Here is a 23,299-nt window from a genome sequence, read left to right on the forward strand (position 1 = left end):
TTTTTTAAATTAATTTAAATTTGGATGAGTTTTTTCTATGCTAATGATTTGCATTTACATAGAGATGAAGTCTCACTGAGAGTCAAAAGCAGGGTAGATTATATCATAGGAGTGGAAAAACACACACACACAAACACAAACCAAGATATGAAGTAGAATTAATAGTTTCTTACTCTGCCCAGTAGCATAGGGAGTGCTCACATATTACAAATGTCCCTAATTTGGGGGGTGGGGCGAGGAGGATGGGATATATTTTATTAAAAATCAGTGTGTAAAGAAAGATTTTTGTGGCCCATATTTAGGAATCCCTCAAGGAAGGAAAATAGATCATTGCAAATGATAACTGCTGGGCTCAGCTGTGTACAGAGGGGCTGTGTGCTGTGGTCGTGGAATGGTTCCCCCATGCCTTTCTTCATGAACTATTCACATCATCCATCTTCATTTGGTGGTTCAGTTTTGTGTTCCCTCCTCCCTCTCCACTCATTCCCAGGAAACTTTGAGCATTTCCTTGGGGGTGGCAACAGGGCTCTGAAATCCCATCGGCCCTGGAACCTGAGCCCAGGGGGACTGAGAAGTAACCCGGGAGACTCAAGGCTGGGGCTTGGCTCCCTTCCCCAGTCATAGGGGTCTCTTCAGTCTGAGTTTCCCCATTGGTGAATTATAAGCAACATACATACTCATCAATGCCAATGGTTGTTAAATAGCCTAAACTGTTTGAATGAGGGATGGCAATTGTGTGAAAAATGTAATTTCTCTAAGAATGGCCAACTTAGAAGCAACTTTAGCTTTCCTCCAGTTATATATAACTTCCTTTAATGATTGGCTAATTCAGATATTCCAGGGCAGTAAATATCTATCTCAGCCCTGGTCATGTAAACAAATATTGTCCCTGGCCTCGTAGGAGGTTCGGAATCCAGTGCTGGAGGGGAAGGGAGGTCAGTAAGCTGGTCTGTGATCCTTCTCCCACCATCTATTCAGCAGTTATTCATCCTCTGATCATCACTGTGAGGAGCACAAAGAATAAATATTCATTGTTGTGTTCACATATTGAAAAATTCACTGGGCCATTTGTTTTCCAACTTTCCTTTTGAATTAAAATCTTCTGCAAACAAACAAAAGGAAAGTTTCTCTGCTTGAAATGAAAGTTAGGGTGGGAATGGAAAGCCTCCCACTCTGCTTCCAAGGTAGACGCAGGTGTTCTTGGACAACCCCAGAGCTCTGAGACATAGTTTTGAAAACCACTGCAGGAGAGTATAAACTCCTGGAGATATCAAAAACTATGTTTTATTCCGCTTTATACCCCTGCCTAGCACAGGCCTAGCACAAAATAGGTGCAAGAAAATATGTGTCTTTGAAGGAATCTCCAAAGTGGAGGAGGACGGAAAGTGCCCGCGGGGCTTACTTACAGTAAGTGAGATGAAAATGTCTGTCAGTAACTGTGAAGCAGGGAGAAGGTGATAAATCCTACAGAAAAGACCATCAGAGGTGAGCACATGCCCACATCTGAAAGACATAATGTGAGAAAATAAATATTTAATGTTTACTACAGCCAGCTGATGGCCCCCTACACCTTTGAAAATAATAAAACCAACCATTTCTAGCAAGTGATCCAAGATGGAGAGTGTGATGTGGGTCTGACTGAGTTACCTAGTGCTGCCACAACAGAAATAACACAAGTGGGTGGCTTTAAAGAACAGAGATTTGTTTTCTCACAGTTCTGGAAGCTTAAAGTTCCAGTCAGGGTCTCAGCTATGTCAATTCCTTTTGTAAGCCTCTCACTTAAGTTTCTGGCATCTGCCGGCATCGTTGGCATTTCTTTGCTTGCAGATCTGTCCTTATATGTCGTCTGTCTCCCCGTATGTGTCTCCATATTTATCCTGGTCTTTTTATAACTCAGAAGTGATTAGTTTAGGATCCACCCTGCACTGGTCTGACCTCATTAACATAACAGAAGAAAACCCCATTTCCAAACAGGATCACATCCACAGGTATAAGGGCCAGGAATTCAAACACATGTTTTTGGGGGACACAACTCAGTTCATAGCAGGGTCTAAGGTTAGTAAGTTATTGTTTGAGTGATTGTCAGGTTTTCTGATTCCCAGCAGCTGGACAAGAACCAGAGAAATAATAGCACCAGTGAATGTGATAGGGAAAGTGTTGGGGACAGTGGACCGGGGACAATACGGAGAGGAGGAGGAGCACAAACCAGACTTAGAGCGGGGGGTCGGGGCGGGGCCGGGTTCACTCGGGTGAGGCTCCAAAGCCAAGTGTGTGCTAATTCATGTCTGTTCTCTGCCCTGGAGCATTATCATATTTTAAACACGGAAAACCTAATGCCTCACGTGTACATGTTTTTATTATTTCTCTGTGTTTCAGGGCTCAACAGTGGCTAGAGAAGCTAGTGACAAAGAGAAGGTAAGTGCTGTGATCTATTCTCACCACACTGCTGGGGGGCATGCTGGAACATCACCTCTCATTTCTGTTCTTTCTTGTCTTTCACCATTGTGATCCTTCCTGTTTCTTCTGCTGCTGCCACCCATGGGGCACACACAGTTGAGCTGAGGAGTGTTCTTCTTCATTTCTCTTCCTTGAATTAGTGTCCATACTGCTTTGTGGAGTAATGAAATTGTTATTAGTTGTAAGTGTGGTCAGAAGAATCAGCATTTCACAACTAATATGCAATGTGCTCTTGAAAACAGAGCTCCTATGCAGAAAACTTATGATCAAAACTGACTGGTTACCTCCATGAACAACTGCCTCCTTTTCCATGAGACCAGAAGATCTGGATGGTACCTGGTTCCCATTACTGATTGTTTTGATCAAAGATTCTATAGAAGAATCCTGATCAAAAGGGGCAAGAGGCAGAACAGAATTTCAAATTCTCAGTGGAATCCAGAACTTCTGGAGCCATTGAGATTGGATGAACCCCTGAAACAATTGCCCTGAGTTAATCTTTAAATTGTAAACCTTAAAACAAAACTATCTCCTGAAGTCTTCTTTGAACCAAAAAGAATTTATCTAAATAAGTATTTGTCTGCCTTGAATATTGTGCTCTTTTAAAGAATCATCTATGTGAGATCAGATTGACAACAGCAACTCGAAAGGTTAGATGAGAAGCTTAGGGGGCAGTGAGTTTAAGTCAGTGGTCGTGGAACAGTTTGGAGAAGGATGGTGAGAATGTTAGCACAACTTAAAGAATATAATCAATGTCACTGAGTTGTACATGTAGAAATTGTTGAAATGGTGTATGACTGTGTATATTTTCACCAATAAAAAAAAGAAAACCTGACTTACAGCCCAGCACATTCCCCTGGAGGTCAAGGAACCAGGTTCCTAACACCACTTTGCCACTAACTAGCCAGGTAGAACCTTGAATAAGTTTCTTTTCCTCTCTAGGCCCCAGTTTTCTCAACTGTGAAATGAGGCTGTTGGCTTGGATGAGCTCCAAACTCCTTTCCAACTATGAAATGTTAAGATATTATTACTGAGTAAAAACTATTAACTGTCGGGTTGATTCTGACTCATGCAACCCTATGTGTGTCAGAGTAGAACTGTGCTCCATAGGGTTTCCAATGGCTGGTTTTTCAGAAGTAGATCACCAGGCCTTTCTTGCATGGCATTTCTGGGTAAACTCCAACCTCTAACCTTTCAGTTAGTAGCCGAGCACGTTAGCCATTTGTACCACCCAGGAACTCCTCTTACTGAGTACTTTTTGCTTAAAGAATTAGGGATGGGAAGACTAAATCTTTTTATCTCTTCCTGAATCACTGGGCATTAGGTAATATTTGAACCACATTTAATTTATTATACAAACTAGACAAATTCTAGTTTGAATAAGAATTTAGTAAGTAACTTTCTGCATGTAGACCTAAACTGACCAAAATTGATATTTGTTTATGTGAAAGGTACCTCGATACTCTCAGTAATTACTACCCATCACCTTGGGAAGTTTTGGTAAGTCTCTTTTCTTGACCAAGACAATTGAAAACTGGGCTAAAGGTTTTTCTTTTTCATTATTATTAAATTCTTTAAGGATGATATCATTCATTTTTTATTTGAACTATTGTTGTTGTTGGTTGCCATCAAGTTGATTCTGACTAATGGCAACTCCATGGGTGCAGAGTAGAACTACTCTGCCTGTTTTTCAAGGCTGTGACCTTTTGGAAGCAGATTGTCAAGCCTGACTTCCAAAGAGGCTGTGGATGGATTCAAACTGCCAACCTTTTAGCTAGCAATTGAACACTTAACTGTCTGTTACCCAGGGACTCCTTTTTGAACTGTACAAATTTGAAAATCTACATTTATTTATTCTTTCAAAAATGTTGGTAAGTATCCTTATGGTTACTATCCTAGCTTCAGGGGCTAGCATGGAATACAGGCATAAATAGAAAATGACAGTATCTTGTGATGAGTGCTTGGGTAGGACATGGTTGGGGTGCTGTGGAACACATACCAAGGGCCCCTAACTCAGACTTGATGGGGTCAGGAAAAGGCTCCCAGGAGGAGGTGATATATGGAGACCCAGAGGATAAGTAGGAGTTATTGTTAAATGCCATCGAGTCAGTTCTGACTCATAGCGACCCCATGCACAGCAGAACAAAACACTGCCTGCTGCTGTACCATCCTCACAATCGTTGGCTATGTTTGAGCTCCTTGTTGCAGCCACTGTTCAATCTATCTCATTGAAGGTCTTCCTCTTTTTTGCTGATCCTCTACTTTACCAAGCATGATGTCCTTCTCCAGGGGCTGGTCCCTCCTGATAACATGTCCAAAGTAAATGAGATGAACTCCCAAGACAGTGGCCCTAAGACAGCCTTCTGAACTGGAACTGAAGCCATTCCCAGAGACCACCTTTCAGCCAAACCATAGACAGGCCCATAAAATAAACCTGAGAGAATTGTGCTCCTTAAAACAATTAATTATATCAGATCAAAAGGGTGACATTTGCCCAAAAGCCAAGATGAGAAGGGAGGAAGGAATAGAAAACCAGGATGAAAGGAAACGGGGAACCTAGGATGGAAATGGGAGAGTGCTGACACATTGTGGGGAATGAAACCAAACTAATTTGCTTTGTAAACTTTCACCTAATGCACAATAAAAATTCTTTAAAAAGGCAAAGTAAGCAAGACAAGACAAGACCATTACTCATCTGTTAGTTTGTCATACTGTGGTGGCTTGTGTATTGCTGTGATGCTGGAAGCTATGCCATTGGTATTTCAAATACCAGCAGGGTCACCCATGGTGGGCGGATTTCAGCAGAACTTCCAGACTAAAGCGGACTGTAAAGAAGGACCTGGAGATCTACTTCTGGTAAAAATTAGCCAGTGAAGACCTTATGGCTAGAAGCAGAGTAGAAGTTATCCAGATGATAAAGGGAGGAACAGTAGCATGTACAAGAGCCCAGGGTGGACACTTGGTGTTTTAGCTAGAGGGAGTGGTGAGATGAGGTGGCAAAAGTAAGCCTAGCCTACTGGGGAAGCTGCATAAGTAATTCAGCTAAGATGGTGGCCTGAGCTGGGATGGTGGAAGTAGATAAAGAGAGGTTTAGGAAGAAGAATCAACAGCATTTGGAGGTTGAATGTGGAAGGTGAATGGTGAGTGTGTGTGTGTTGTGGCAGGGAGGGAGGCGGATAAAGAATGACTCCCAAGTTTCTGATTTGGACAGTTGCATACATGTTGGTTCCACTTGCTAAGTGAGAGAATGGAGTAGCAGAAGCATTTGAAGTGTCAGTGCAGCATCAAAACAGAAATGTCCAATAGATATGAGAGGCTGTAGAGGGAATCTCTGCTTGGTGAAAGGACTTTGGCATCGTCTTTGAAAGAATGGTCAGGGAAGTAGATGATGTGACCCAGGAAGAGTGGAAGAGAAGCAAGTCTGGAACCAGCCCAGAAGAATGTTATCATTTGAGGGGCAGGGGTAAAGGAAGAGAGTCCTCAAAGGATCAGCCAAAGAGGTGATAAACCAGGAAAGTCTGGATCATTCATTCGAATACTTATTGAGCATCTATTATGGGCAAGCATTTTGCCAAGCATTATAAGAAATGCCTCAGTGAATAAGACAGACATAGTCCCTGCCCTTGTGAAACTTGCACTTTCATATTGTCCCAGAAACCAGAGGAAAAGAGCTTTCCCAGTATCGGATGCTTCCCCAAGGTCAAGTAGGATGAGGACTGAGAGTTATCCATTGGACTTAAGAGGAAAATCACTGGTGGCCTTGTCAATGGGGATTGGTAGGAGTAGAAGCCAGATTGCAATGGGTTAAGAAGTGAGGAAGAGAAAAGGACGTAGTGGACCCTTCTATTTTTACTGTGCATTTGTAAGTATATTTTTACATTTCCAACCTACCTGTAAATCACCCTGAAGGCACCAGCTTTGGTCAAAAGAAGCAGAAACAATGGGCTTCCATGCTGCTATGAGTAAACATTTCTTCCAGGTGCCAAAGACTAAAGCAGATATTTAAGTTTCAGTCCATGAGAAACTCAGAGGTTTAGTGCTATTGGGATTTTCTCCCAGGAGAAAATATTTGGACTGTTTAAAGAGCCACAAGCCAGCCCAACCTGAATAAGAACTGTGGACATGATGATATCAACTACTGTACATTGGCTGGTCTGTTTTTACTTCATTCCCAAGTCCCTTGAGACTATTGCTAGAAGGTTGGTTTGTTTGTTTTTTCCCATTTTGATCTCTTCAGGTTCAATCAACAAGGGTTTGTTCTGCTCTGACAATAACCAGTGGCAGGAAAGATAGTTAAAATGAATGGAGTGGTTGCTGCTGAAGCCTAAATCATAAAACATGGAAATATGTGAAGGAAAGACACAAGTATTTGAGTTTCTTGGAGCTGTAATATATCATCAGAAGCAGAACATTCAGTTACCTATCTTTCTTTCCACTTCTGTGCCTATAGGACCACACATTCCAGAAATCCATGACATTAACCACAGTTCCATTGCCTTCCTCACCAAAAAAGTTTAGAACCTTTAATTGATGTAGGTTTCTATGAAAAGATGTGAGAATAGAGAATTTGTTTAACAGAAAGTCACTTTGCCAAAGATTATGCTAGGCTGCTTTTATGTGGCAGTCATTCCTCAAAACATCTCCCCTGGATGTGGGCTTGGTGAAGTCAGAGATGGGAGGGACCTTGAGAGATCAGAGTCCACCTTCCCCACCTTACATATGACAAATTTGAGACCCAGGAACTTAAGTTCCCCATGTGGTATCACACGATTAGTGGCAGAGGTGAAACCTTACCTTAATCTGGGATCTATTTTTTTAACGTTGATTTTGATGTATTGGGAATTATAAAGATAAATAATAATAATAACTGATATTTGTTGAATGCTTACCTAACAGACCAGTTCAATAACTTCTCCAAGGTTCCACAGTTATGAAGTGACAGAGCCAGGGCTCGAACCCAGGTAGTCTGGCTCCAGAGCTCACATTTCTAATCACTAAGCGGTACTACCTTCTAAACAGAGTTCGCTCTCTTTTTTTTTTAAAGGTTATATTATTAATAATTCATATTAATCCTCTGGATGATGAAAATGAATGAGAAAAATTCACTGCATTGACAAAATATTGTTTTAGAGTTGAATATGGTGCTAAGACAGTTCGTTCAAAATACTTGGTTTAATAAAAAAAAGGAGTGAAAGTGTTTGGTTTTGTACAGTGTTGGCAAAACAATTTATTTTTCCTCCATATGAGGAGTTTGGTCATTTTTGTTAATACAGTCTTTGTCACTGTGTCTTATACTATGTGAACATTAAAATTATCTACACTGTTGCCCCAAGGAAGAATTTGGTGCTTTTTTTTTGGGGGGGGAGCATGGACAAGGGGATCTTGGAGTTTATAATAGCTCTTCTTCTAGAAGGAAGAAGCTCCAAAAGGTCACCCTCTCACCCGCTTCTGTATCACAAGTGCCCACTGGGAAGCAGAGAGAAAGTATCTTGAAGATATGTAATGTACAAGTAATTAAAATTGGTAATTGAAGAAGGAGATTATGCCAGCATTGGCAGTGAATCATCATGTCTGTCTATATAGCAGTTTGTTTATGATCCAGAAACACTTGAGGGAACATTTACTACACTCTTTTTGATACATAAAAAATAAATAAAATATACTAAAGGAACTAAACTGTTTTTGAGTTTTTAAGTTCTAAAAAATTCTTTGCTTTTCTTTTCCTACCAATTTTCAGGTTTTCTTCCCATGTTCCGTTAATATTTTTGACTCTTCAAAAAAGCATGCTGTTCTTTGTCTTCAGTAATAAATCCATAAATGCTATCAAAACAATCACTGTTACCCCTGGTTAGAAATATTTCTGGGGTGCTGAAAAGTCTATTTTGTACATGTTAGCCTTTTATAAATGAAATTACACGGTATGCAAGAATATTATCTTCATTGCTATTATAGTGTAACCATATGCTCTACAAAATGATTGTCATGGTGCAAAGCGCCATTTTCATAGAGAATCTCCACTTCCGTGCCTTAATTAGTGATGTAAATTCTTACTCATAGTTTTTCTTTCCTTTGAGTCTTTATAACTGTTTTCATTTCCCATACTTTTAACATGTTGATGACAAGTTTTGAGACTGTCATTTCAAACATTTAGTGATATAGGTGCAGACAAGTTTCATCCCATAGATTTCAGCTTAACGCATAATTAGTGTGATTTGCATTAGCATAATAATAAAGGTGAAACTGAAGGAAATAAAGAAGTTATATTTCAACAATAATGGAATCACTTTCGTGGCAACATGTATCAGAACATGCATGTTCAGATGTCTTGAATTTAAAAAAAGAGCAGAACAGTGCTTGCTTTTTTTTTTCCTCCCGCTAACCGTTGTCAAATTCTGACAGCTGCTGTGACTTGTTTTATTCTTTAATTCTTTCCTTTTTAATGGAACGGCATCCTCCATTCATGGCTCCAGCAGTTTAGCCTTCTCTAAATGAGATGGAGAAATGCATATCTCCATGGTGGTCGATCTTTTCACAGCTGCGCCACAATTCCAGTGTGACATCAAATTAGTAATTATAGCTGAGCAGACTGCTTTTTACAAATGACAGTCTTAGCATGCTGCCAGCAAGCAAGCTACTCAGCAGGGAATTCGGGGAAGTAAAAGAAAACATAACTGGACTCACTTGATTTCTGGGAGATTTGACCTGACTCTTTAAAAAGCCCATGTTCTTGGGAGAGAGAGTCCTGGGGATTTACACAAATATGCATTTTGTTCATCGTCCTGCACTGTTCTTCTCAAAACTCATGTCTGATTTTATTAGGTAAAGTAAAGCCTGTGCAGTAGACATAGGGTCACCACAAGAAGATTCTTTTTAACATATAACCTTCTCCCTGCAACCCGTTTGAAAGAAAACAGCTGCCCTGCAATTGGCATTTGTGTGACTATATTGGCAATAATCATTGTTGACACTTTGATAATGGGCTACAAAAAGCTGTCTTGTCGATTCTTATGCATTGTGAATTGCACTAGCAATTAAGTGACTGTCACCATCTCTGACATTTCACCTATTGCTGACTGAAGGTTCAGGAGAATTAATCATTAATACCCATACATCTAAAAATGCCCTCCCAAACTAGTTTTCAGCATTTCTTTTATGATCTTTAAATTGTAACAAATTATAATTAATTGCTACCTCTCTCTGATTCTTCAGGCTGCAGTTAAAGGCAAGGTAACAAGGATGGCAGGCTGCAGGCATTAAGCACAAAAGCACAGCAGTGTGTCCTTCTGAGAATGTTTCTTTGGCAATCAGTTAAAAAGTGCTTCATTTTTCGAAGTCATTGGATGGTTAGTTAAAGGGAGGTTGTCAAGTTTTGCAGGCTCTAAATTCAGCATATGCTTTCACCTTCTTCTGTAAAATTCCTTCTCTCCAACAATGGAAGTGAGTCATTCCCCTTTGCCAGCCAGTGTTAGACATACCTTATTCCACCACCCAAGATGCGCAGGGGGAAACTTTCCCGTCAGGGAAGAAGCAGAGCCTGTTTCTCAGACCTTAAATAAAAAGCAGCACCAGTGACATTTGCCTCTTAGCCCTGGTATGGTCTATAAAAGGGGACTTTTCGGGAAGGGCACCAAATAGAGAATTAGGGAATCTGAGTCCCAGCCCCTGCTCTGCCATTACTGGAAGTTAGCGGTTTGGGGAAAAGTAGTTTGACTTTGCCCTCATCTGTAAAATTAAAGTATTTGTTTGTATCAATGGTTATCACATTTAGTGTTGGTAAGAATTGCTTGTTCAAATGAAGCTTTGCTAGACCCCTCTTCCAGGGATTCGGTTCAACAGTAGACCTCACTTACCTTCTGTTCTAGTTGTAGGTTAAGATGACTGCTATTATTAATAAGAAAATGTTCTGAGCCACCGTATTATACAGTGAAACCTGTGAGAGTCAGAACTTGATGGGACTGCCTTGTTTTTCCCGGTCTCAAGTTTTCCATCTTTGACAGAGTGCAGTCACAACTTTTCTACTATCAGTGAAAAATATTTGTTTTTTCCTCCTCTGACAGGTTTCCGCCTTACATAGGTTTCAGCTTTCACAGGTTTTACTGTATCAGCAGATGTCTAAACATGTGTTAAGAGCTCTAGAATGTAAACTATGAGGGTTATACTGGAAAGTTGAGGGCTTTTTTTGTTTTAATTGTGGTAAACATTTATGTAACAAAATATTTGCCATTTCAACATTCTTCACCTGTACAATTCAGTGAGATTAGTTATGTTCATCAAATTGTTCAACTTTCACTATTATCATTCCCAAATTTTTCTATCACCCTTAACGAAAGCTCAGTGTCGCCAGAGTTTTTAAGGTTAAATTCATTTGAAATCTCACATGGCATGTGAAAAAGAGGGAGATCCTGCGCGGTGACTCCTTTTGAGCATCATCCGATTTTCGCTTACACGGCAACATTATAGTCCTCAAGCCGTTTTGGCTTATGGTGGTGTATAAACTCTCAAGTGCCTTAAATTAATTTTTATTTCACTGGAATGAACTCAACTCAGAGTATCACAAGCATACATTAAAAAAAAAAAAAAAACCCACTGCCATCGAGTCAACTCTGACTCGTAGCAACCCTGTAGGACAGAGTACAACTGCCACATCTTTCTCCCGAGGAGCAGCTGGCGGGTTCAAACCGCCAGCCTTTCAGTTAGCAGCCAAGCACTTAACCACTGTACCACCAGGACTTCTAAGCACACACTGAGCAGTGCTATTAGGTATGGGGATTTCTTATAAGTTTTTAATTCTTATTCAGTTGGTTCCAGAAAGAGTTGGCGTGGAAAGAAAATTTCTAAAATTTAGTATGTGCCTGAATTTTTTTTTCAGAATTTAAGCCAAGCTACTGCAGATATATAATCATTAAAATAATAATCTTCACTAGGTTGATATTAATCCAGAAACTATAGGATTTAGCAAACTTCTTGAGTTTTCCGACTCTGACATTTCTTAGATTACCTAACCATAGACATCCAAACAACAGAATCTTCCATTCAAATAGTAACAAACCCATTTTGTAGGTCTGGCACGCAGCTTAACTGTCACAAAACAGCCTGCGAGGGAAACCAAACTTTTGACATCACCACTTAGAGGGGAGTTATGTTTATAAAAGTATGACAATATTAGAAAAGGAATAAACTTCACTTTTTTAATATTAGCTTGAGAAGTCTAGGGAAAATAAATAACAAACAGCTGGGTCTCACCAGGCTTAACAATTCTAAATTACAATAGATTAGTATCCTGTTTTGGGCTTCTTAGTTGCAACATTGTTTCACGAATATGTTGAAGTATATTCTGTTTCCACATTTACACTTAGACATACAGGTTCAGAGTAAAACTATGAAACTTTCAGATCCTGATGCTGGTCACAGATGAATACATTTGCATCATTTTTTCTGTGAGAATTAGAAGTTATTAATGACCTGTTGGATCATTGTCCACACCATGAAATTGTGTAGACATTCTGTTTATGTTGTTAAAGAAGGTTGTTATATGTACTCTTTGTGAGAAACCACCTGTTATCTTTGCCACTAATTTGCTTTTTCATGTATCACATTTGTGACTTAGATGTTTTGAGAAGCAGAACTGATTTTATTATAAATCTCTAGCATCTCTTATTACCCCAAAATTGATACCACATACATGTTGTTATTCAATCAAATTATCTTTGTCCTGGCTTCAATGTAAGGATTGCCTAAAATCCTTCCCTTATAGAAATACTTTGGAGTATATTTTCAGCCCCGCAGATTCTAATTTTTATAAAAGTTTTTTGGCAAGCCTCGTGAAGGGAGATTTATTTTTTTTTGCAAGTTTGTTTTTGTTTAAGTGAGCTTGGAAAAACAAGTAAATCGGAAACATAAGCAGTCCCTAACATAAGACAATAATTAGTACATATTTTCTATGTTGCGCGTTCTGCCCCGTGTGTCACAGTAACGGCCCATCAAAGGGACACCAGGCAAGCAATCTTTGACATCGAGGTTTACAATTAGACTTTTTTAAAATGCGTTGCCAAATGAGCACATCGAACAAAAATTCATTTCTTTCTGAAATGTAAGTCCTTTAATCACAGAGTAGTATGATACATATTATTCTTTGCATTGAAACCTTCTGGTGCCAAAATCCTGTTTGCATTAAACACTCAAGTGTGACAGGGGTGCATTTCGTCTTCCTGTTAAGATTTCCATACAGACTGAGAAAAAAACTTGGCTCTATATTATATAGATTTTGGCCCCATGCATTTTAAATACATGTATTTTTTTTCCTGTTGCTAATAGCAATTTATAATACAGATGACTCTTTTTACATAATTTAATAGAATCATAATAAATGTATTATTATTTGAGTTTGAATTCTGTATATTTGAAGTTGTGTTTTTGACTGTAAATACCAATTTAAAGTACAGTAAAACCGCGAAAGCCAAAGCCTGTGTAAGGCGGAAACCTGTTAGAGAAGGAAAACGCAAATATTTTCCACTAATAGAGAGTGATAGAAAAGTGGTTAAGATTGCACCCTGTCAAAGGCAGAAAACTTTGAGACCCAGAAAACCAAGGCAGTCCCATCGAGTTCCGGCTCTCTTGTTTTACTGTATTAGTGATTTTAAAAAAAAAAAAATTGTAAGTCATCTAAAAGATAAGTTTTTTTAGCCACATAAAATAAAATTTCCATACAATTTCTGGTTTTACTAAACCTTAAGTATCCAATATTACTAAACTCCATGCAGATGACAGCAATTGTATAATTGTATTCAAGTCATAGAACCTAATGAAATAAATGGTTGTTTACATGCAACAAATGGATTAATTTCCATTTGAAGCAATTGAAAATTTTAAGTCTTTTTGTCAAAAAAAAAAACTTTCTGATTTTGGTTTCAGAGAATCTGCAAATATTTTTAGTAATTTGGAATTTTTATTTGTAACAGTGCTAAGTAATAAGTGTTACACTTTAATGCGTATTTTTTATCTTTTTCCACCAAGACTGAAGGAAAGAAGCCGAGTCCTGTGTCTCCTTTACCCTCATGGGATTCCATAATTTCTCTTTGGCAACTGCCTTCTCTCCACCAGTCTTTGTCTACTAAGCCATCCACAGAGGCATATGCTCACTTCTAAAAATGAGAGCTCTAAACCTTTTAGCCATCAGTTCTAATTTTTTCCTCCCCTTTTTAGTCTCAAGCTCCTGGCTGAATCTGTCCTTAGAGATCATTTACATCTTCTCTTGAACTCTAGGGAATAATAATTATTTCTATTCAGAAGCTTGCTTCCTTAGATTTTAAAATTATCCACGTGTTGATTATCTTCAGGCTCTGAAGCAGTTGAGTAGATGTCCAGAATCTTATAAGATTTATTTGTGCTTTAGTTACACAGAAACTACTTTTCCCATGACCAGTGTTATATAGTATGTCTCTTATGGTTGAAGAATATAGGCTTGCTGAGGGACAGCCTATGATACTTTGCTTTAAAAGAAACCAAAAACTTTTCACCCAGTAATGTAGTTACAAAAAGGGGGAAAAAATGTTTATGCTGAGCTGGTTTTCTTTTTTATAGCTCATAGTGAGTCAGATGTTCCCACTGAGTTTACTATGCCCTGGTATTTTGGTTATGTTTTCTGGCTACTAAGAATTCAGTTATTTTTGCTTTAGGTCAGCAAAGTAGCATTCACTAAACTACCCACTATTGTAACGTTTTAACTGAGAAAAACTGACCCATGGAAAATTAAAGTAATACGAAAGTCAGCTAGTTGACCATGTGTATAAAATCATTCAATTTTACTTCGTATTAATGAATATCATAAATTCCAAGAAGTTAACTTACCAAATCAAATTGTATTAACATACTGCCACATTTTATTCTCATTTGAGTTTCAGTAAAAAAAAAAAAAAAAGGTATTTTTGATAAAGTTTTCCTACCTAGAATAGCTTTTATAGGTGATCACAGAGGCTTTTCTATCCAGGAAAATTCACAGTTGAGATTTGGAGAGCAGGTTATACCACCAAAGCAGGGACAGAAGGGCCTCTGGCCAGTGTCGCCTTCAACACACCTTGTCTAATGCAGCCTCTCTATCCCCCACATGTCTGATGCAGTGAAATGAGATAACCTCGCACTTGGGTATGCTAGGTTCGTGTACAGTAAGTAAGGAAGTTGTTTTCAAAATGTGAAGGCAGTAGGTGGAGAATCCATGTGAGACTAATGGGTAGAACATGGAAGGAAAAAAAAGGAGATTTTAAACAAGTCTAGGTTTCTGATATCCCAAGTTTAAAGAGCCTATTTCTTTAAAAAGCAAGGAGGAAAAAGGGGAACAAACTAATATATAGGGAGTTCTTATGTGCCAAGCACTGTGCTGTTTTTGTCGTTTCATTCACACACTAACCCTATTAACCCGTTGCCACTGAGTCCACTTTAACTCATGGCCACCCCGTGTGTTAGAGTAGAACTGTGCTCCACAGGGTTTTCTTGGCTATAATCTTTATGGAAGCAGATCATCGAGTCTGTTTTCCATGGCCCTGCTGGGTGGATTCAAACCGCCAAACTTTAGCAGCTTTTACATTAGCAAACTCCCAGTGCCACATTAATTTCCCATTATAGGGATAAGGAAACTGAGGTTTGGGCAGATTAAGAATCTGGTCCAAGACATCACAGTAAGTATAAAAATGTTAAATATGCCAACATATTTTTTTAAAAGGAGAAAGCTTCTTTTGGATTCATTATGATGAGGGTTTCTCTGGCTACATGAGCCCGAATTGAGACCGTGATGAACAGATAAACAACAGCAACAGCAGTACTTGTATATAATTCTCCATGCAGCAGGCACTGCTCAAAACCTTTACATGTGTAAACTCGTGTAACCCTCACAACAACCCAATGTTTGCTAATCCCCACTGAAAGCTGAGGAAACCAAGCCACAGAGAGGGTAAGTTGCCCAAAGTCACACAACTAATAATTGAAGGAACTGAAATATAATCTAGACAGCCTAGATCCCATTTGTGCTCATAAACAAGTGCTTTAATCCGGCTCCCAAGTGGAAACCTGGGCCATACTGCATAGACCTTGGGTTGGGCCTCACCCAGGGTCAAAGTGTGAGGGGTTCTCATTCTGCTGATTTTCAGTCTTTCTTAAACAATAGAAGCAGGATAGTTAGGCTGCAGGGTGAATAGTGTTGCTCTGCTTATGCGTTTGGCTGTGTTTATTTCCATCTCATCGAGTGAATGCTAATGTGTGTGTGTGTGCACGCGCGCGCACTTCAGTTGAAAATTTACAGTGCAAATTAGTTTCTCATTCAAAAATTTATACACAAATTGATTTGTGACATTGGACACAATCCATGCAACGTGACGGCACTCTCCCTGTTTTCCTTTACACCCCGTCATCCTCGTGTCCGTTCATCCAGGTTTCCTCCTCCTTTCCATCCTTCTCTGTGTCTCCTCCCAGCCGGTACAGCGTGTGGTACTACAATTCCCCTGTCACACTGGGCGGTTCCCAGTCTGCACAGAGCTGGCAAGGAGAACTTAAGTTGTTGTTAAGCTAGAGCAAATAAATAAAGACTTGGCCTACTACCACTTCAGAAAGGTTGCAGACTACCGGCCAAAAATGAGCCCAAAAACGAGTGCACAGTTGGGAAGCTTTTCTAAGCCCAGTATCTTTAGTCCTGGTGGTTTCCTCTACCCTCTGGCTATTTCTGCATTAAACTAGAAAGGACATTAAATAAACAAGCAAAAAAAAAAAAATACTCAGAGTAGAACTGCTCTCCATTGGGTTTTCAATGAATGTGACTTTTCAGAAGCAGATTGCCAGGCCTTACTTCTGAGGTGCCTCTGGGTGGACTTGAACCTGCAACCTTTCAGTTAGTAGCAGAGTGCTTAACTGTCTGTGCCACCCAAGGACTCCATAGAAAGGGTCTGAAAGATACCCATTAAAGAACCAGACTCCTTGACTACAAGGCTTTGGTTTGGAAAACTGTCTTAAGTGCTAATAATGCAGTCTTTAAACAAAGGGTAGAATCAGTTGCTGCATTAAGATATCACTGCCCACAGTTATTTCTGTGCTGCCCTGCAGACATCATCTTTGTGGCAGTTTTACACAGACAGTTCATTCAAGTTTACTAATTCTCAGTATAATAGTTTTCTTCACTTTATTGAAAGGTCTTTTTAATATAAATTGTCTGCTCATTATCAGAGGAATTCACCACCCATCTGTCAGTTTGTCACAGTGTGGTGGCTTGTGTGTTGCTATGATGTGGGAAGCTATGCCATCAGTGTTTCAAATACCAGCAGGGTCACCCATGGTGGATAGGTTTCAGCAGCGCTTCCAGACTAAGAATAGGAAGAAAGACCTTGCAATCTGCTTCCAAAAATTAGCCAATAAAAACCCTATGGACCACAACAGAATACTGTCTGATACAGTGCTAGAAGATGAGCCCCCTAAGTTGGAAGGCACTCAGAGTACACAGCAGCTGCAGCAATGGACTCCCAATGGTCATAAATATTGTGCAGGACTGGGCAATGTGGTGCATGGGGTTGCCATGAATAAGAGTTAACAGCAACTAACAACAGCAACATTAGAAGAATATATTGAAATTTAAAAAGCTAATCAATCAAGTTCTATTGAGGGTGAGTCATTGTCGGTTGGCTTAATCTTTGCCATCTAGTTCTTAGCTGGAAAGAACAGTTAAAGTTGTTGTTGTTGTTTTTTTTTTTAAGAAAGCATGCAGTCTCTCAGCCTATAATTCTGGTTTTAACTCTATACAATAACTACAGTTTACTGAATGCTCACGATGATGGTGATGATTATTATCACTCACTGTTCTAGATGGTCACACATATTTTCTGTTGAAATCTCAGAGCAGCTCTACAGTAGTAGTGATTAGGAGTCAGGCTGCCTGGGTTCACATCTCAGCTCTCCATTTACCAGGCTGTGAGGCCTTAGTGAAATTGCATAATCTCTCTAAATTCAGCTTTCCTTTTCTGTAAAATGAGTATAAGAATAATAGTTATGGTTGTTAGAAAAAGAAAAGGAGAAGATGCAGATAAAGGGCTTGGCACAGGGTGTAAAGCTGCTGCTGCTGTTTCCCCCATTCTACACATAAGGAAACAGTCTGTAGAGACCCAGAAACTGGTCCTTGGTCCCTGGTGAGTAAGGGGTGGAACAAGGATTGGAACCTCAGAATTCATAACTCTGAACCCTGATGCTTCTAAGCACTCTGCCATACAGCAAACGTTTGGGAGGTGGGTATTTGTGCACCAGTGTTGGATTCCTCTCCAGCAGCTGCCATGCTAAGGATATGCCTTTGTCTGTTGATCCCTTCAATAAGCCCTTAAGTCTTTTAGCCAATCTGGTTGTCCTTTTTTAAATTTGATCCAATCTAAATATGTCCCTAGTGCCTATGAAATTCACAAGTAAGCTTAGTAATATAGTACAGGGTGTCCAGAGTTTTATGAGGTAGGATTATACTTTCTCTGTCACATGAGGTAATTCTGCTAGGGTGAACCCAAAATGGCATCCATCTTCATTAATGTGACTTGTATTTCAAACACATATCTAATGTGTAATTTACTGCCTTGTCTGTAGTCCATCATCCTTGCTTTCAAGGTTCTCGTACACAAAAACAAAAAAATCCCTCTCCCCTTCTTTTACACATATAAAATGAGTTGTGGAGTTGAGACAGATATCTTAATCCTCAACACCTCTCCCTCATACACACACACACACACACCCCTCCTCATCGCCGAAACATAGAAGTGCCCAAGTTGCCTGGTAGGAGAGTCACGACCCTTCTCCATCTTGTCTGGTTTTGTGTGTAGACCTGGCTTCAACCCTTGTGAGTCGCTCTCCATTTTGTATTTTGGGCAGTGCTTATATTGCCCTTTGAATGAGTTCTGTTAAACTTCACAACACTACATTTTCTTCACTGTGGAACTTCCTTATGTTTACAGTTCTAGTGGAATAAGAGTCTACTGTAATTGACTCAAACATTTAACTGAAACACTGAATGTTAATGTGTTATCTTCTATACTTCCAGGTTGGTTTTTTTGTTTGTGTATTTTTACATTTATTACATTATTTTTAAATTATTAATGACAGATTTAGGGGGTGAATTTATCAGGCACATCCTTAGTTTTGTGAAGAAGAATGTTGCATTTTTATTTTTGTAAGACTCGGTATGAAAGTGTTTGAATCATTCAGTCTCTCCTCCAGAATCTTATTATCTGTACATCTTATATTCTCTTACTTTCTTATTTTCTACCTACTTTCATGTCTCCCTCCCATTCTAGATTATAAACTCCTTTAGAATAGAGATTTGACCTGTTCATTCAGTAACTGCTTATTGAATTGAATCTTTGGATTTCTGAGTTTTACTGTGTCTACTTTGTAAGGATAATTATTTTGGCAGTAGTTTTATCAAACTCAAAATTTCAAAGCTGTTCAAATATTCTCTTCTCCAACAAAATTAGTAGTCAAAGCTACTAATTTGGAATTGTATAATACGTATGTATATATGTGTGTATAGATAAATGTTTGTATGTTTACATGTATATACTTTATAAAATTGGGGGAAAGTGAGCAAATTCGGCTTTAAAAGAGGATTCAGTAGATACACCAAGTGTCAGGGATTGAATTGTGTCCCCCAAAAAATGTGTGTATCAACTTGGCTAGGTCATGATTCCCAGTATTGTATGATTGTGTAATCTGATGTGATTTCCTTATGTTGGAAACTCTATCACTATGATGAGGTTATACTGATGAGGTGTACAAGATTGGATAGGTCTTAATCCAATCTCTTTTGAGATATAAAAGAGAGAAACTAACAGAGACACATGGGAACCTCACACCACCAAGAAAGCAGTGCCAGGAGTAGAGCATTTCCTTTGTACCTGAGGTTCCTGTGCAGAGAAGCTCCCAGACCAAGGGAAGACCAATACATCACAAGGAACTTCTTCCAGAGCCGACAGAGAGAGAAAGCCTTTCCCTGGAGCTGATGCCCTGAATTTGGACTTGTAGCCTGCTAGATTGTGAGAGGATAAATTTCTCTTTGTTAAAGTCATCCACTTGTGGTATTTCTGTTATATCAGCACTAGATGCCTAAGACAGAATTTGAATTTGGTACCAGGAGTGGGGTGCTTGCCGCTCTAACAGATGCCTAAAATGTGGAAGCGGTTTTGAAACTGAACGGATAGAGGAGTGGCAGTGGCAGAGGACCAGCAGCAGCAGAAAACTGCAGCAGCAGAACCAGGAGACCAGCACCAGAGAGCACTGGAGCCCACCTACGGAGTGATAGAGTTGAGTGCCTGGGCGCAGGAGGCTTCCTGGCTGAGTAGGGTGCCTCTGGGCACTTAACAGTGGAGCAAGGTTTGCCAACCCACGGAGCAAGAGAGCTGAGTGCCTTCCGGCCAGAGTTTACTGGTGGAGTGGGGTGCCTCCAGGCACTTATTGGTGGAGCTACTGAGCTTTGGAACACTTGCCCCAGCAGGGCAAATGCAGGTGTGAGACCCGAGAGCCAAGAGTCCACAGGAGACAGAAGCTGAAGAGACAAGGAACACAAGAAGCTGAGCTGCCTCAGCCTCAAAAGGTATGGCCAGGACCTCAGGAGTTTCACAGGGTGGAGCCATGGCCTCTGGTGTTTCTAAGGGTGGAGTTGGCACTCTGATGGACTAGGGGAATGGTGCGCCTAAAGCCAAGGGAGCAGAGTTGCCATCCCAGTGGGCCTGGAAGGCGGAGCTGAAGCCCAGGGCCGAGGGGCCTCCACTCAGAATCCGGAGACTGTGGCCAATACCTAGAGTCCTGGAGGGCAGGGCTTTGTGTAAATTGTCTCAGAGAACAGAAGATTATTTTCAAAGCCTTGAGGGTTAATGTAGTGTATTCTGCTGACTTGCTTGGTGCCTGTTATCCCTTCTTCTCCATTTTCTCCCATTTGTTATGGAAATGTCTAGTTTGTGCCTGTTCTGCCATTGTACCTTTGGAAGCAGATAACTTGTATTCTAGATTTCACAGATAAAGAGGAATTTTTGGATTTTGGACTTGGAGTTAAGACTTTTGCTGTGATATGATGAGATGAATATGTTTTGCATGTTGCAAGGATGTGATTTTGGGGGGACCAAAGGGTAGAATGTCATGGATTGAATTGTGTCCCCCAAAAAATGTGTGTATCAACTCAGCTAGGTTATGATTCCCAGTATTGTATGATTGTGTAATCTGATGTGATTTCCTTATGTGTTGTAAACTATATCCCTATGATGATGTGATGTGTGATTTCCTTATGTGTTGTAAACTCTATCACTATGATAAGGTTATACTGATGAGGTATACAAGATTGGATAGTGTCTTAATCCAATCTCTTTTGAGATATAAAAGAGAGAAGCAAACAGAGACACATGGGAACCTCACACTACCAAGAAAGCAGTACCAAGAGCAGAGCGCACCCTTTGGACCTGAGGTTCCTGCCCAGAGAAGCTTCCAGACCAAGGGAAGACTGATGGATCACAAGCACCTTCTTCCAGAGCAGACTGAGAGAGAAACCCTTTCCCTGGAGCTGATGCCCTGAATTTGGACTTGTAGCCTACTAGATTGTTGGAGAGAATAAATTTTTCTTTGTTAAAGCCATCCACTTGTGGTGTTTCTGTTATAACAGCACTAGATGACTAAGACACCCAGTTAAGTTTTCTTTTATCACTCTGAATAAGGGGTGGCAGTGTGGTGGCCAGCAAGGAGAATAGGTTCTTTCCTTGGATTATTCTTTTTCATTTGGTTCCACTTATGGAAAAGAGCTATTCAGAGTTTCATTGCTATACCAAGAAAGACAGTATATTATGTTGGATTCCTTTGAACTGGAGAAAATAAACTATGTTTCACTTAAAGGAAGGGAATGCTTTTGATTGATTTTGAACTCTCAGAATGCACGTTGCACCGAGTTAAATAGAATAATCCACATTACTTTAAAATTATTTGCCTGTATGCTATATGCCATGGTGCAACTTAGCTTTTTCTGGCGTGACCCATTGTTTGACAGTTGCCCATTACTTTGCATTGGTCAGTGGAAGTGCAGTTTACTCACTAGCTCAACCTCTTATTTATGTGTAAAGTTCCTCTTACTATGTTTTATGTTCAATGATAACATTTTTCTTTGACTTTGTCCAAAAGAGAGCAGACTTTCCTCTTGTAAACAAGAAGACTTGGCAGGGTAGATGGCTAACCTCTGGCTGCATGTTCTCCCTGAATCAGAAACTAGATATAATGATTATGGATGGGGCTTTTTTAAGACAAGATAATATGCTGTTTGTAACATAAAACCTGCAACAACTATCTTTTAGAGTTGCATTGATACCAGGAAGAAAATTGAAGGTTCCTGACAAAGTATTCCAAGAATATAAATTCTATACTTAGAAGACTGTTTGTAAGAAAGTGAGTCTAAGAAAGGAATCAGGTTCATCCGTATGAAAAATAAGGAACATGTTACAAAAGCCTCATAATATGGAGTATGTCTAACCCTCCATCCCTTGTGGGAATGCATCCGGTGGTCATAGCTCACTGGTGCCCCCTTGCGGTACTTAAACCACCTCACATTCCATTGACGAGAACAACCCCTACAGTGAAGAGGACAAACTTCATTCCCAGGGTTGGAGGGCATAAGTGTTTTTAGATTTTATTCACACTTCTTTCTTTTTCTCATTTGTTTTAGGCCAAAGAACTGCCAACTTTAAAGGATAATGATTTCATTAATGAGGGCCAAAAGATTTATATTGATGACAACAACAAAAAAGTGTTCCTGGAAAAACTGAAAAAGGACGTTGAGGTAAGGAAAATCAGTGTAAAGGATAGCTCAGTTGTATGCATGTCAACACCGTTGGTTTTTAGGAGCTTTTTAAAGCTATCTGTTTAAATCTGCAACCAAAGCAAATATATATGTTCTACATTATCAAAATCAGATATAAATGGGTGTAACTGATATTATGTGATCAGATTTAAAAAAGAAACATACTGGTTCAGTAGCTTTCTCCTTCAGATAACAAACAAAAGAAAGCACCTTCTGTCTTCTGATGGGCACCCCACCCTCAAGCTGCCAAATTCTTTGTCAGTGGGATGGCCTGTGAGTAGTTAAAGCCCTTTAAGACTCGCCTGCCTAGAGAAACCAGACTGGGTGAGGGGAGAGGGGTGGGCAGAGTATTGAATTCTGTCAAACAGCAGAGCATTTTAAAAACAAATGTTTAGTAACGTTTGAGTTTTGGATTTTTCCCCCTCGGAAACCCCGGTGGCATAGTGGTTGAGAGCTACAGCTGCTAACCCAAAGGTCAGCAGTTCGAATCCACCACGCACTCCTTGGAAACTCTATGGGGCATTTCGTCTCTGTCCTATAGGGTCAGTATGAGTCAGAATCGACTCAATGGCACTGGGTTTGGTTTTTTTTTTTTTAAACCGTATCTCAAGGAACCCTGGTGGTACAGTGGTTGAGCACTCAGCTGCTAACCAAAGGTCAGCAATTCAAACCCAAAAACTGCTCTGCAGAAGAAAGATGTGGCAGTCTTGGAAACGCTATGGGACAGTTCTACTCTGTCCTGTAGAGTCTCTATGAGTTGGAATTGACTAGATGGCAACAGGCTTGGTTTTTGGAAACCACATCACAGTGTTGGTAAATACAACCTCAGTAGCTTACTTAGTGCTTTGAGTATTTCCACCAGCCACTAGGAACGGTATCATTACGTCCAGCAAGTCAGCCTCGGCTCATCATGGGAAAACTGCACAAGGACAGTTTTAAACACTTGTGGGTGGTGGATAAAATAATACATTGAAATGGGATTTTATTCTATAATGAAGGAGATTTCTT

General features: G+C 39.8%; 1 protein-coding gene across 4 annotated transcripts in view; it reads left to right on the forward strand.

The window, feature by feature from the left end:
* The window catches only part of PIP4K2A (phosphatidylinositol-5-phosphate 4-kinase type 2 alpha), a 222,253-nt gene that overhangs the window by 183,663 nt on the left and 15,291 nt on the right, over positions 1 to 23,299 (forward strand). For all 4 annotated transcript variants that reach the window (XM_004380535.2, XM_023735036.1, XM_023735034.1 and 1 more), the window contains exons 6-7: positions 2,377 to 2,415; positions 22,157 to 22,270. In XM_004380535.2, coding sequence (XP_004380592.1) covers positions 2,377 to 2,415; positions 22,157 to 22,270 — 153 coding nt within the window. The remainder of the gene's footprint in view (positions 1 to 2,376; positions 2,416 to 22,156; positions 22,271 to 23,299) is intronic.

The sequence above is a fragment of the Trichechus manatus genome, unplaced genomic scaffold, assembly GCF_000243295.1.
Source record: "Trichechus manatus latirostris isolate Lorelei unplaced genomic scaffold, TriManLat1.0 scaffold00075, whole genome shotgun sequence".
NCBI classification, from domain to species: Eukaryota; Metazoa; Chordata; class Mammalia; order Sirenia; family Trichechidae; genus Trichechus; species Trichechus manatus.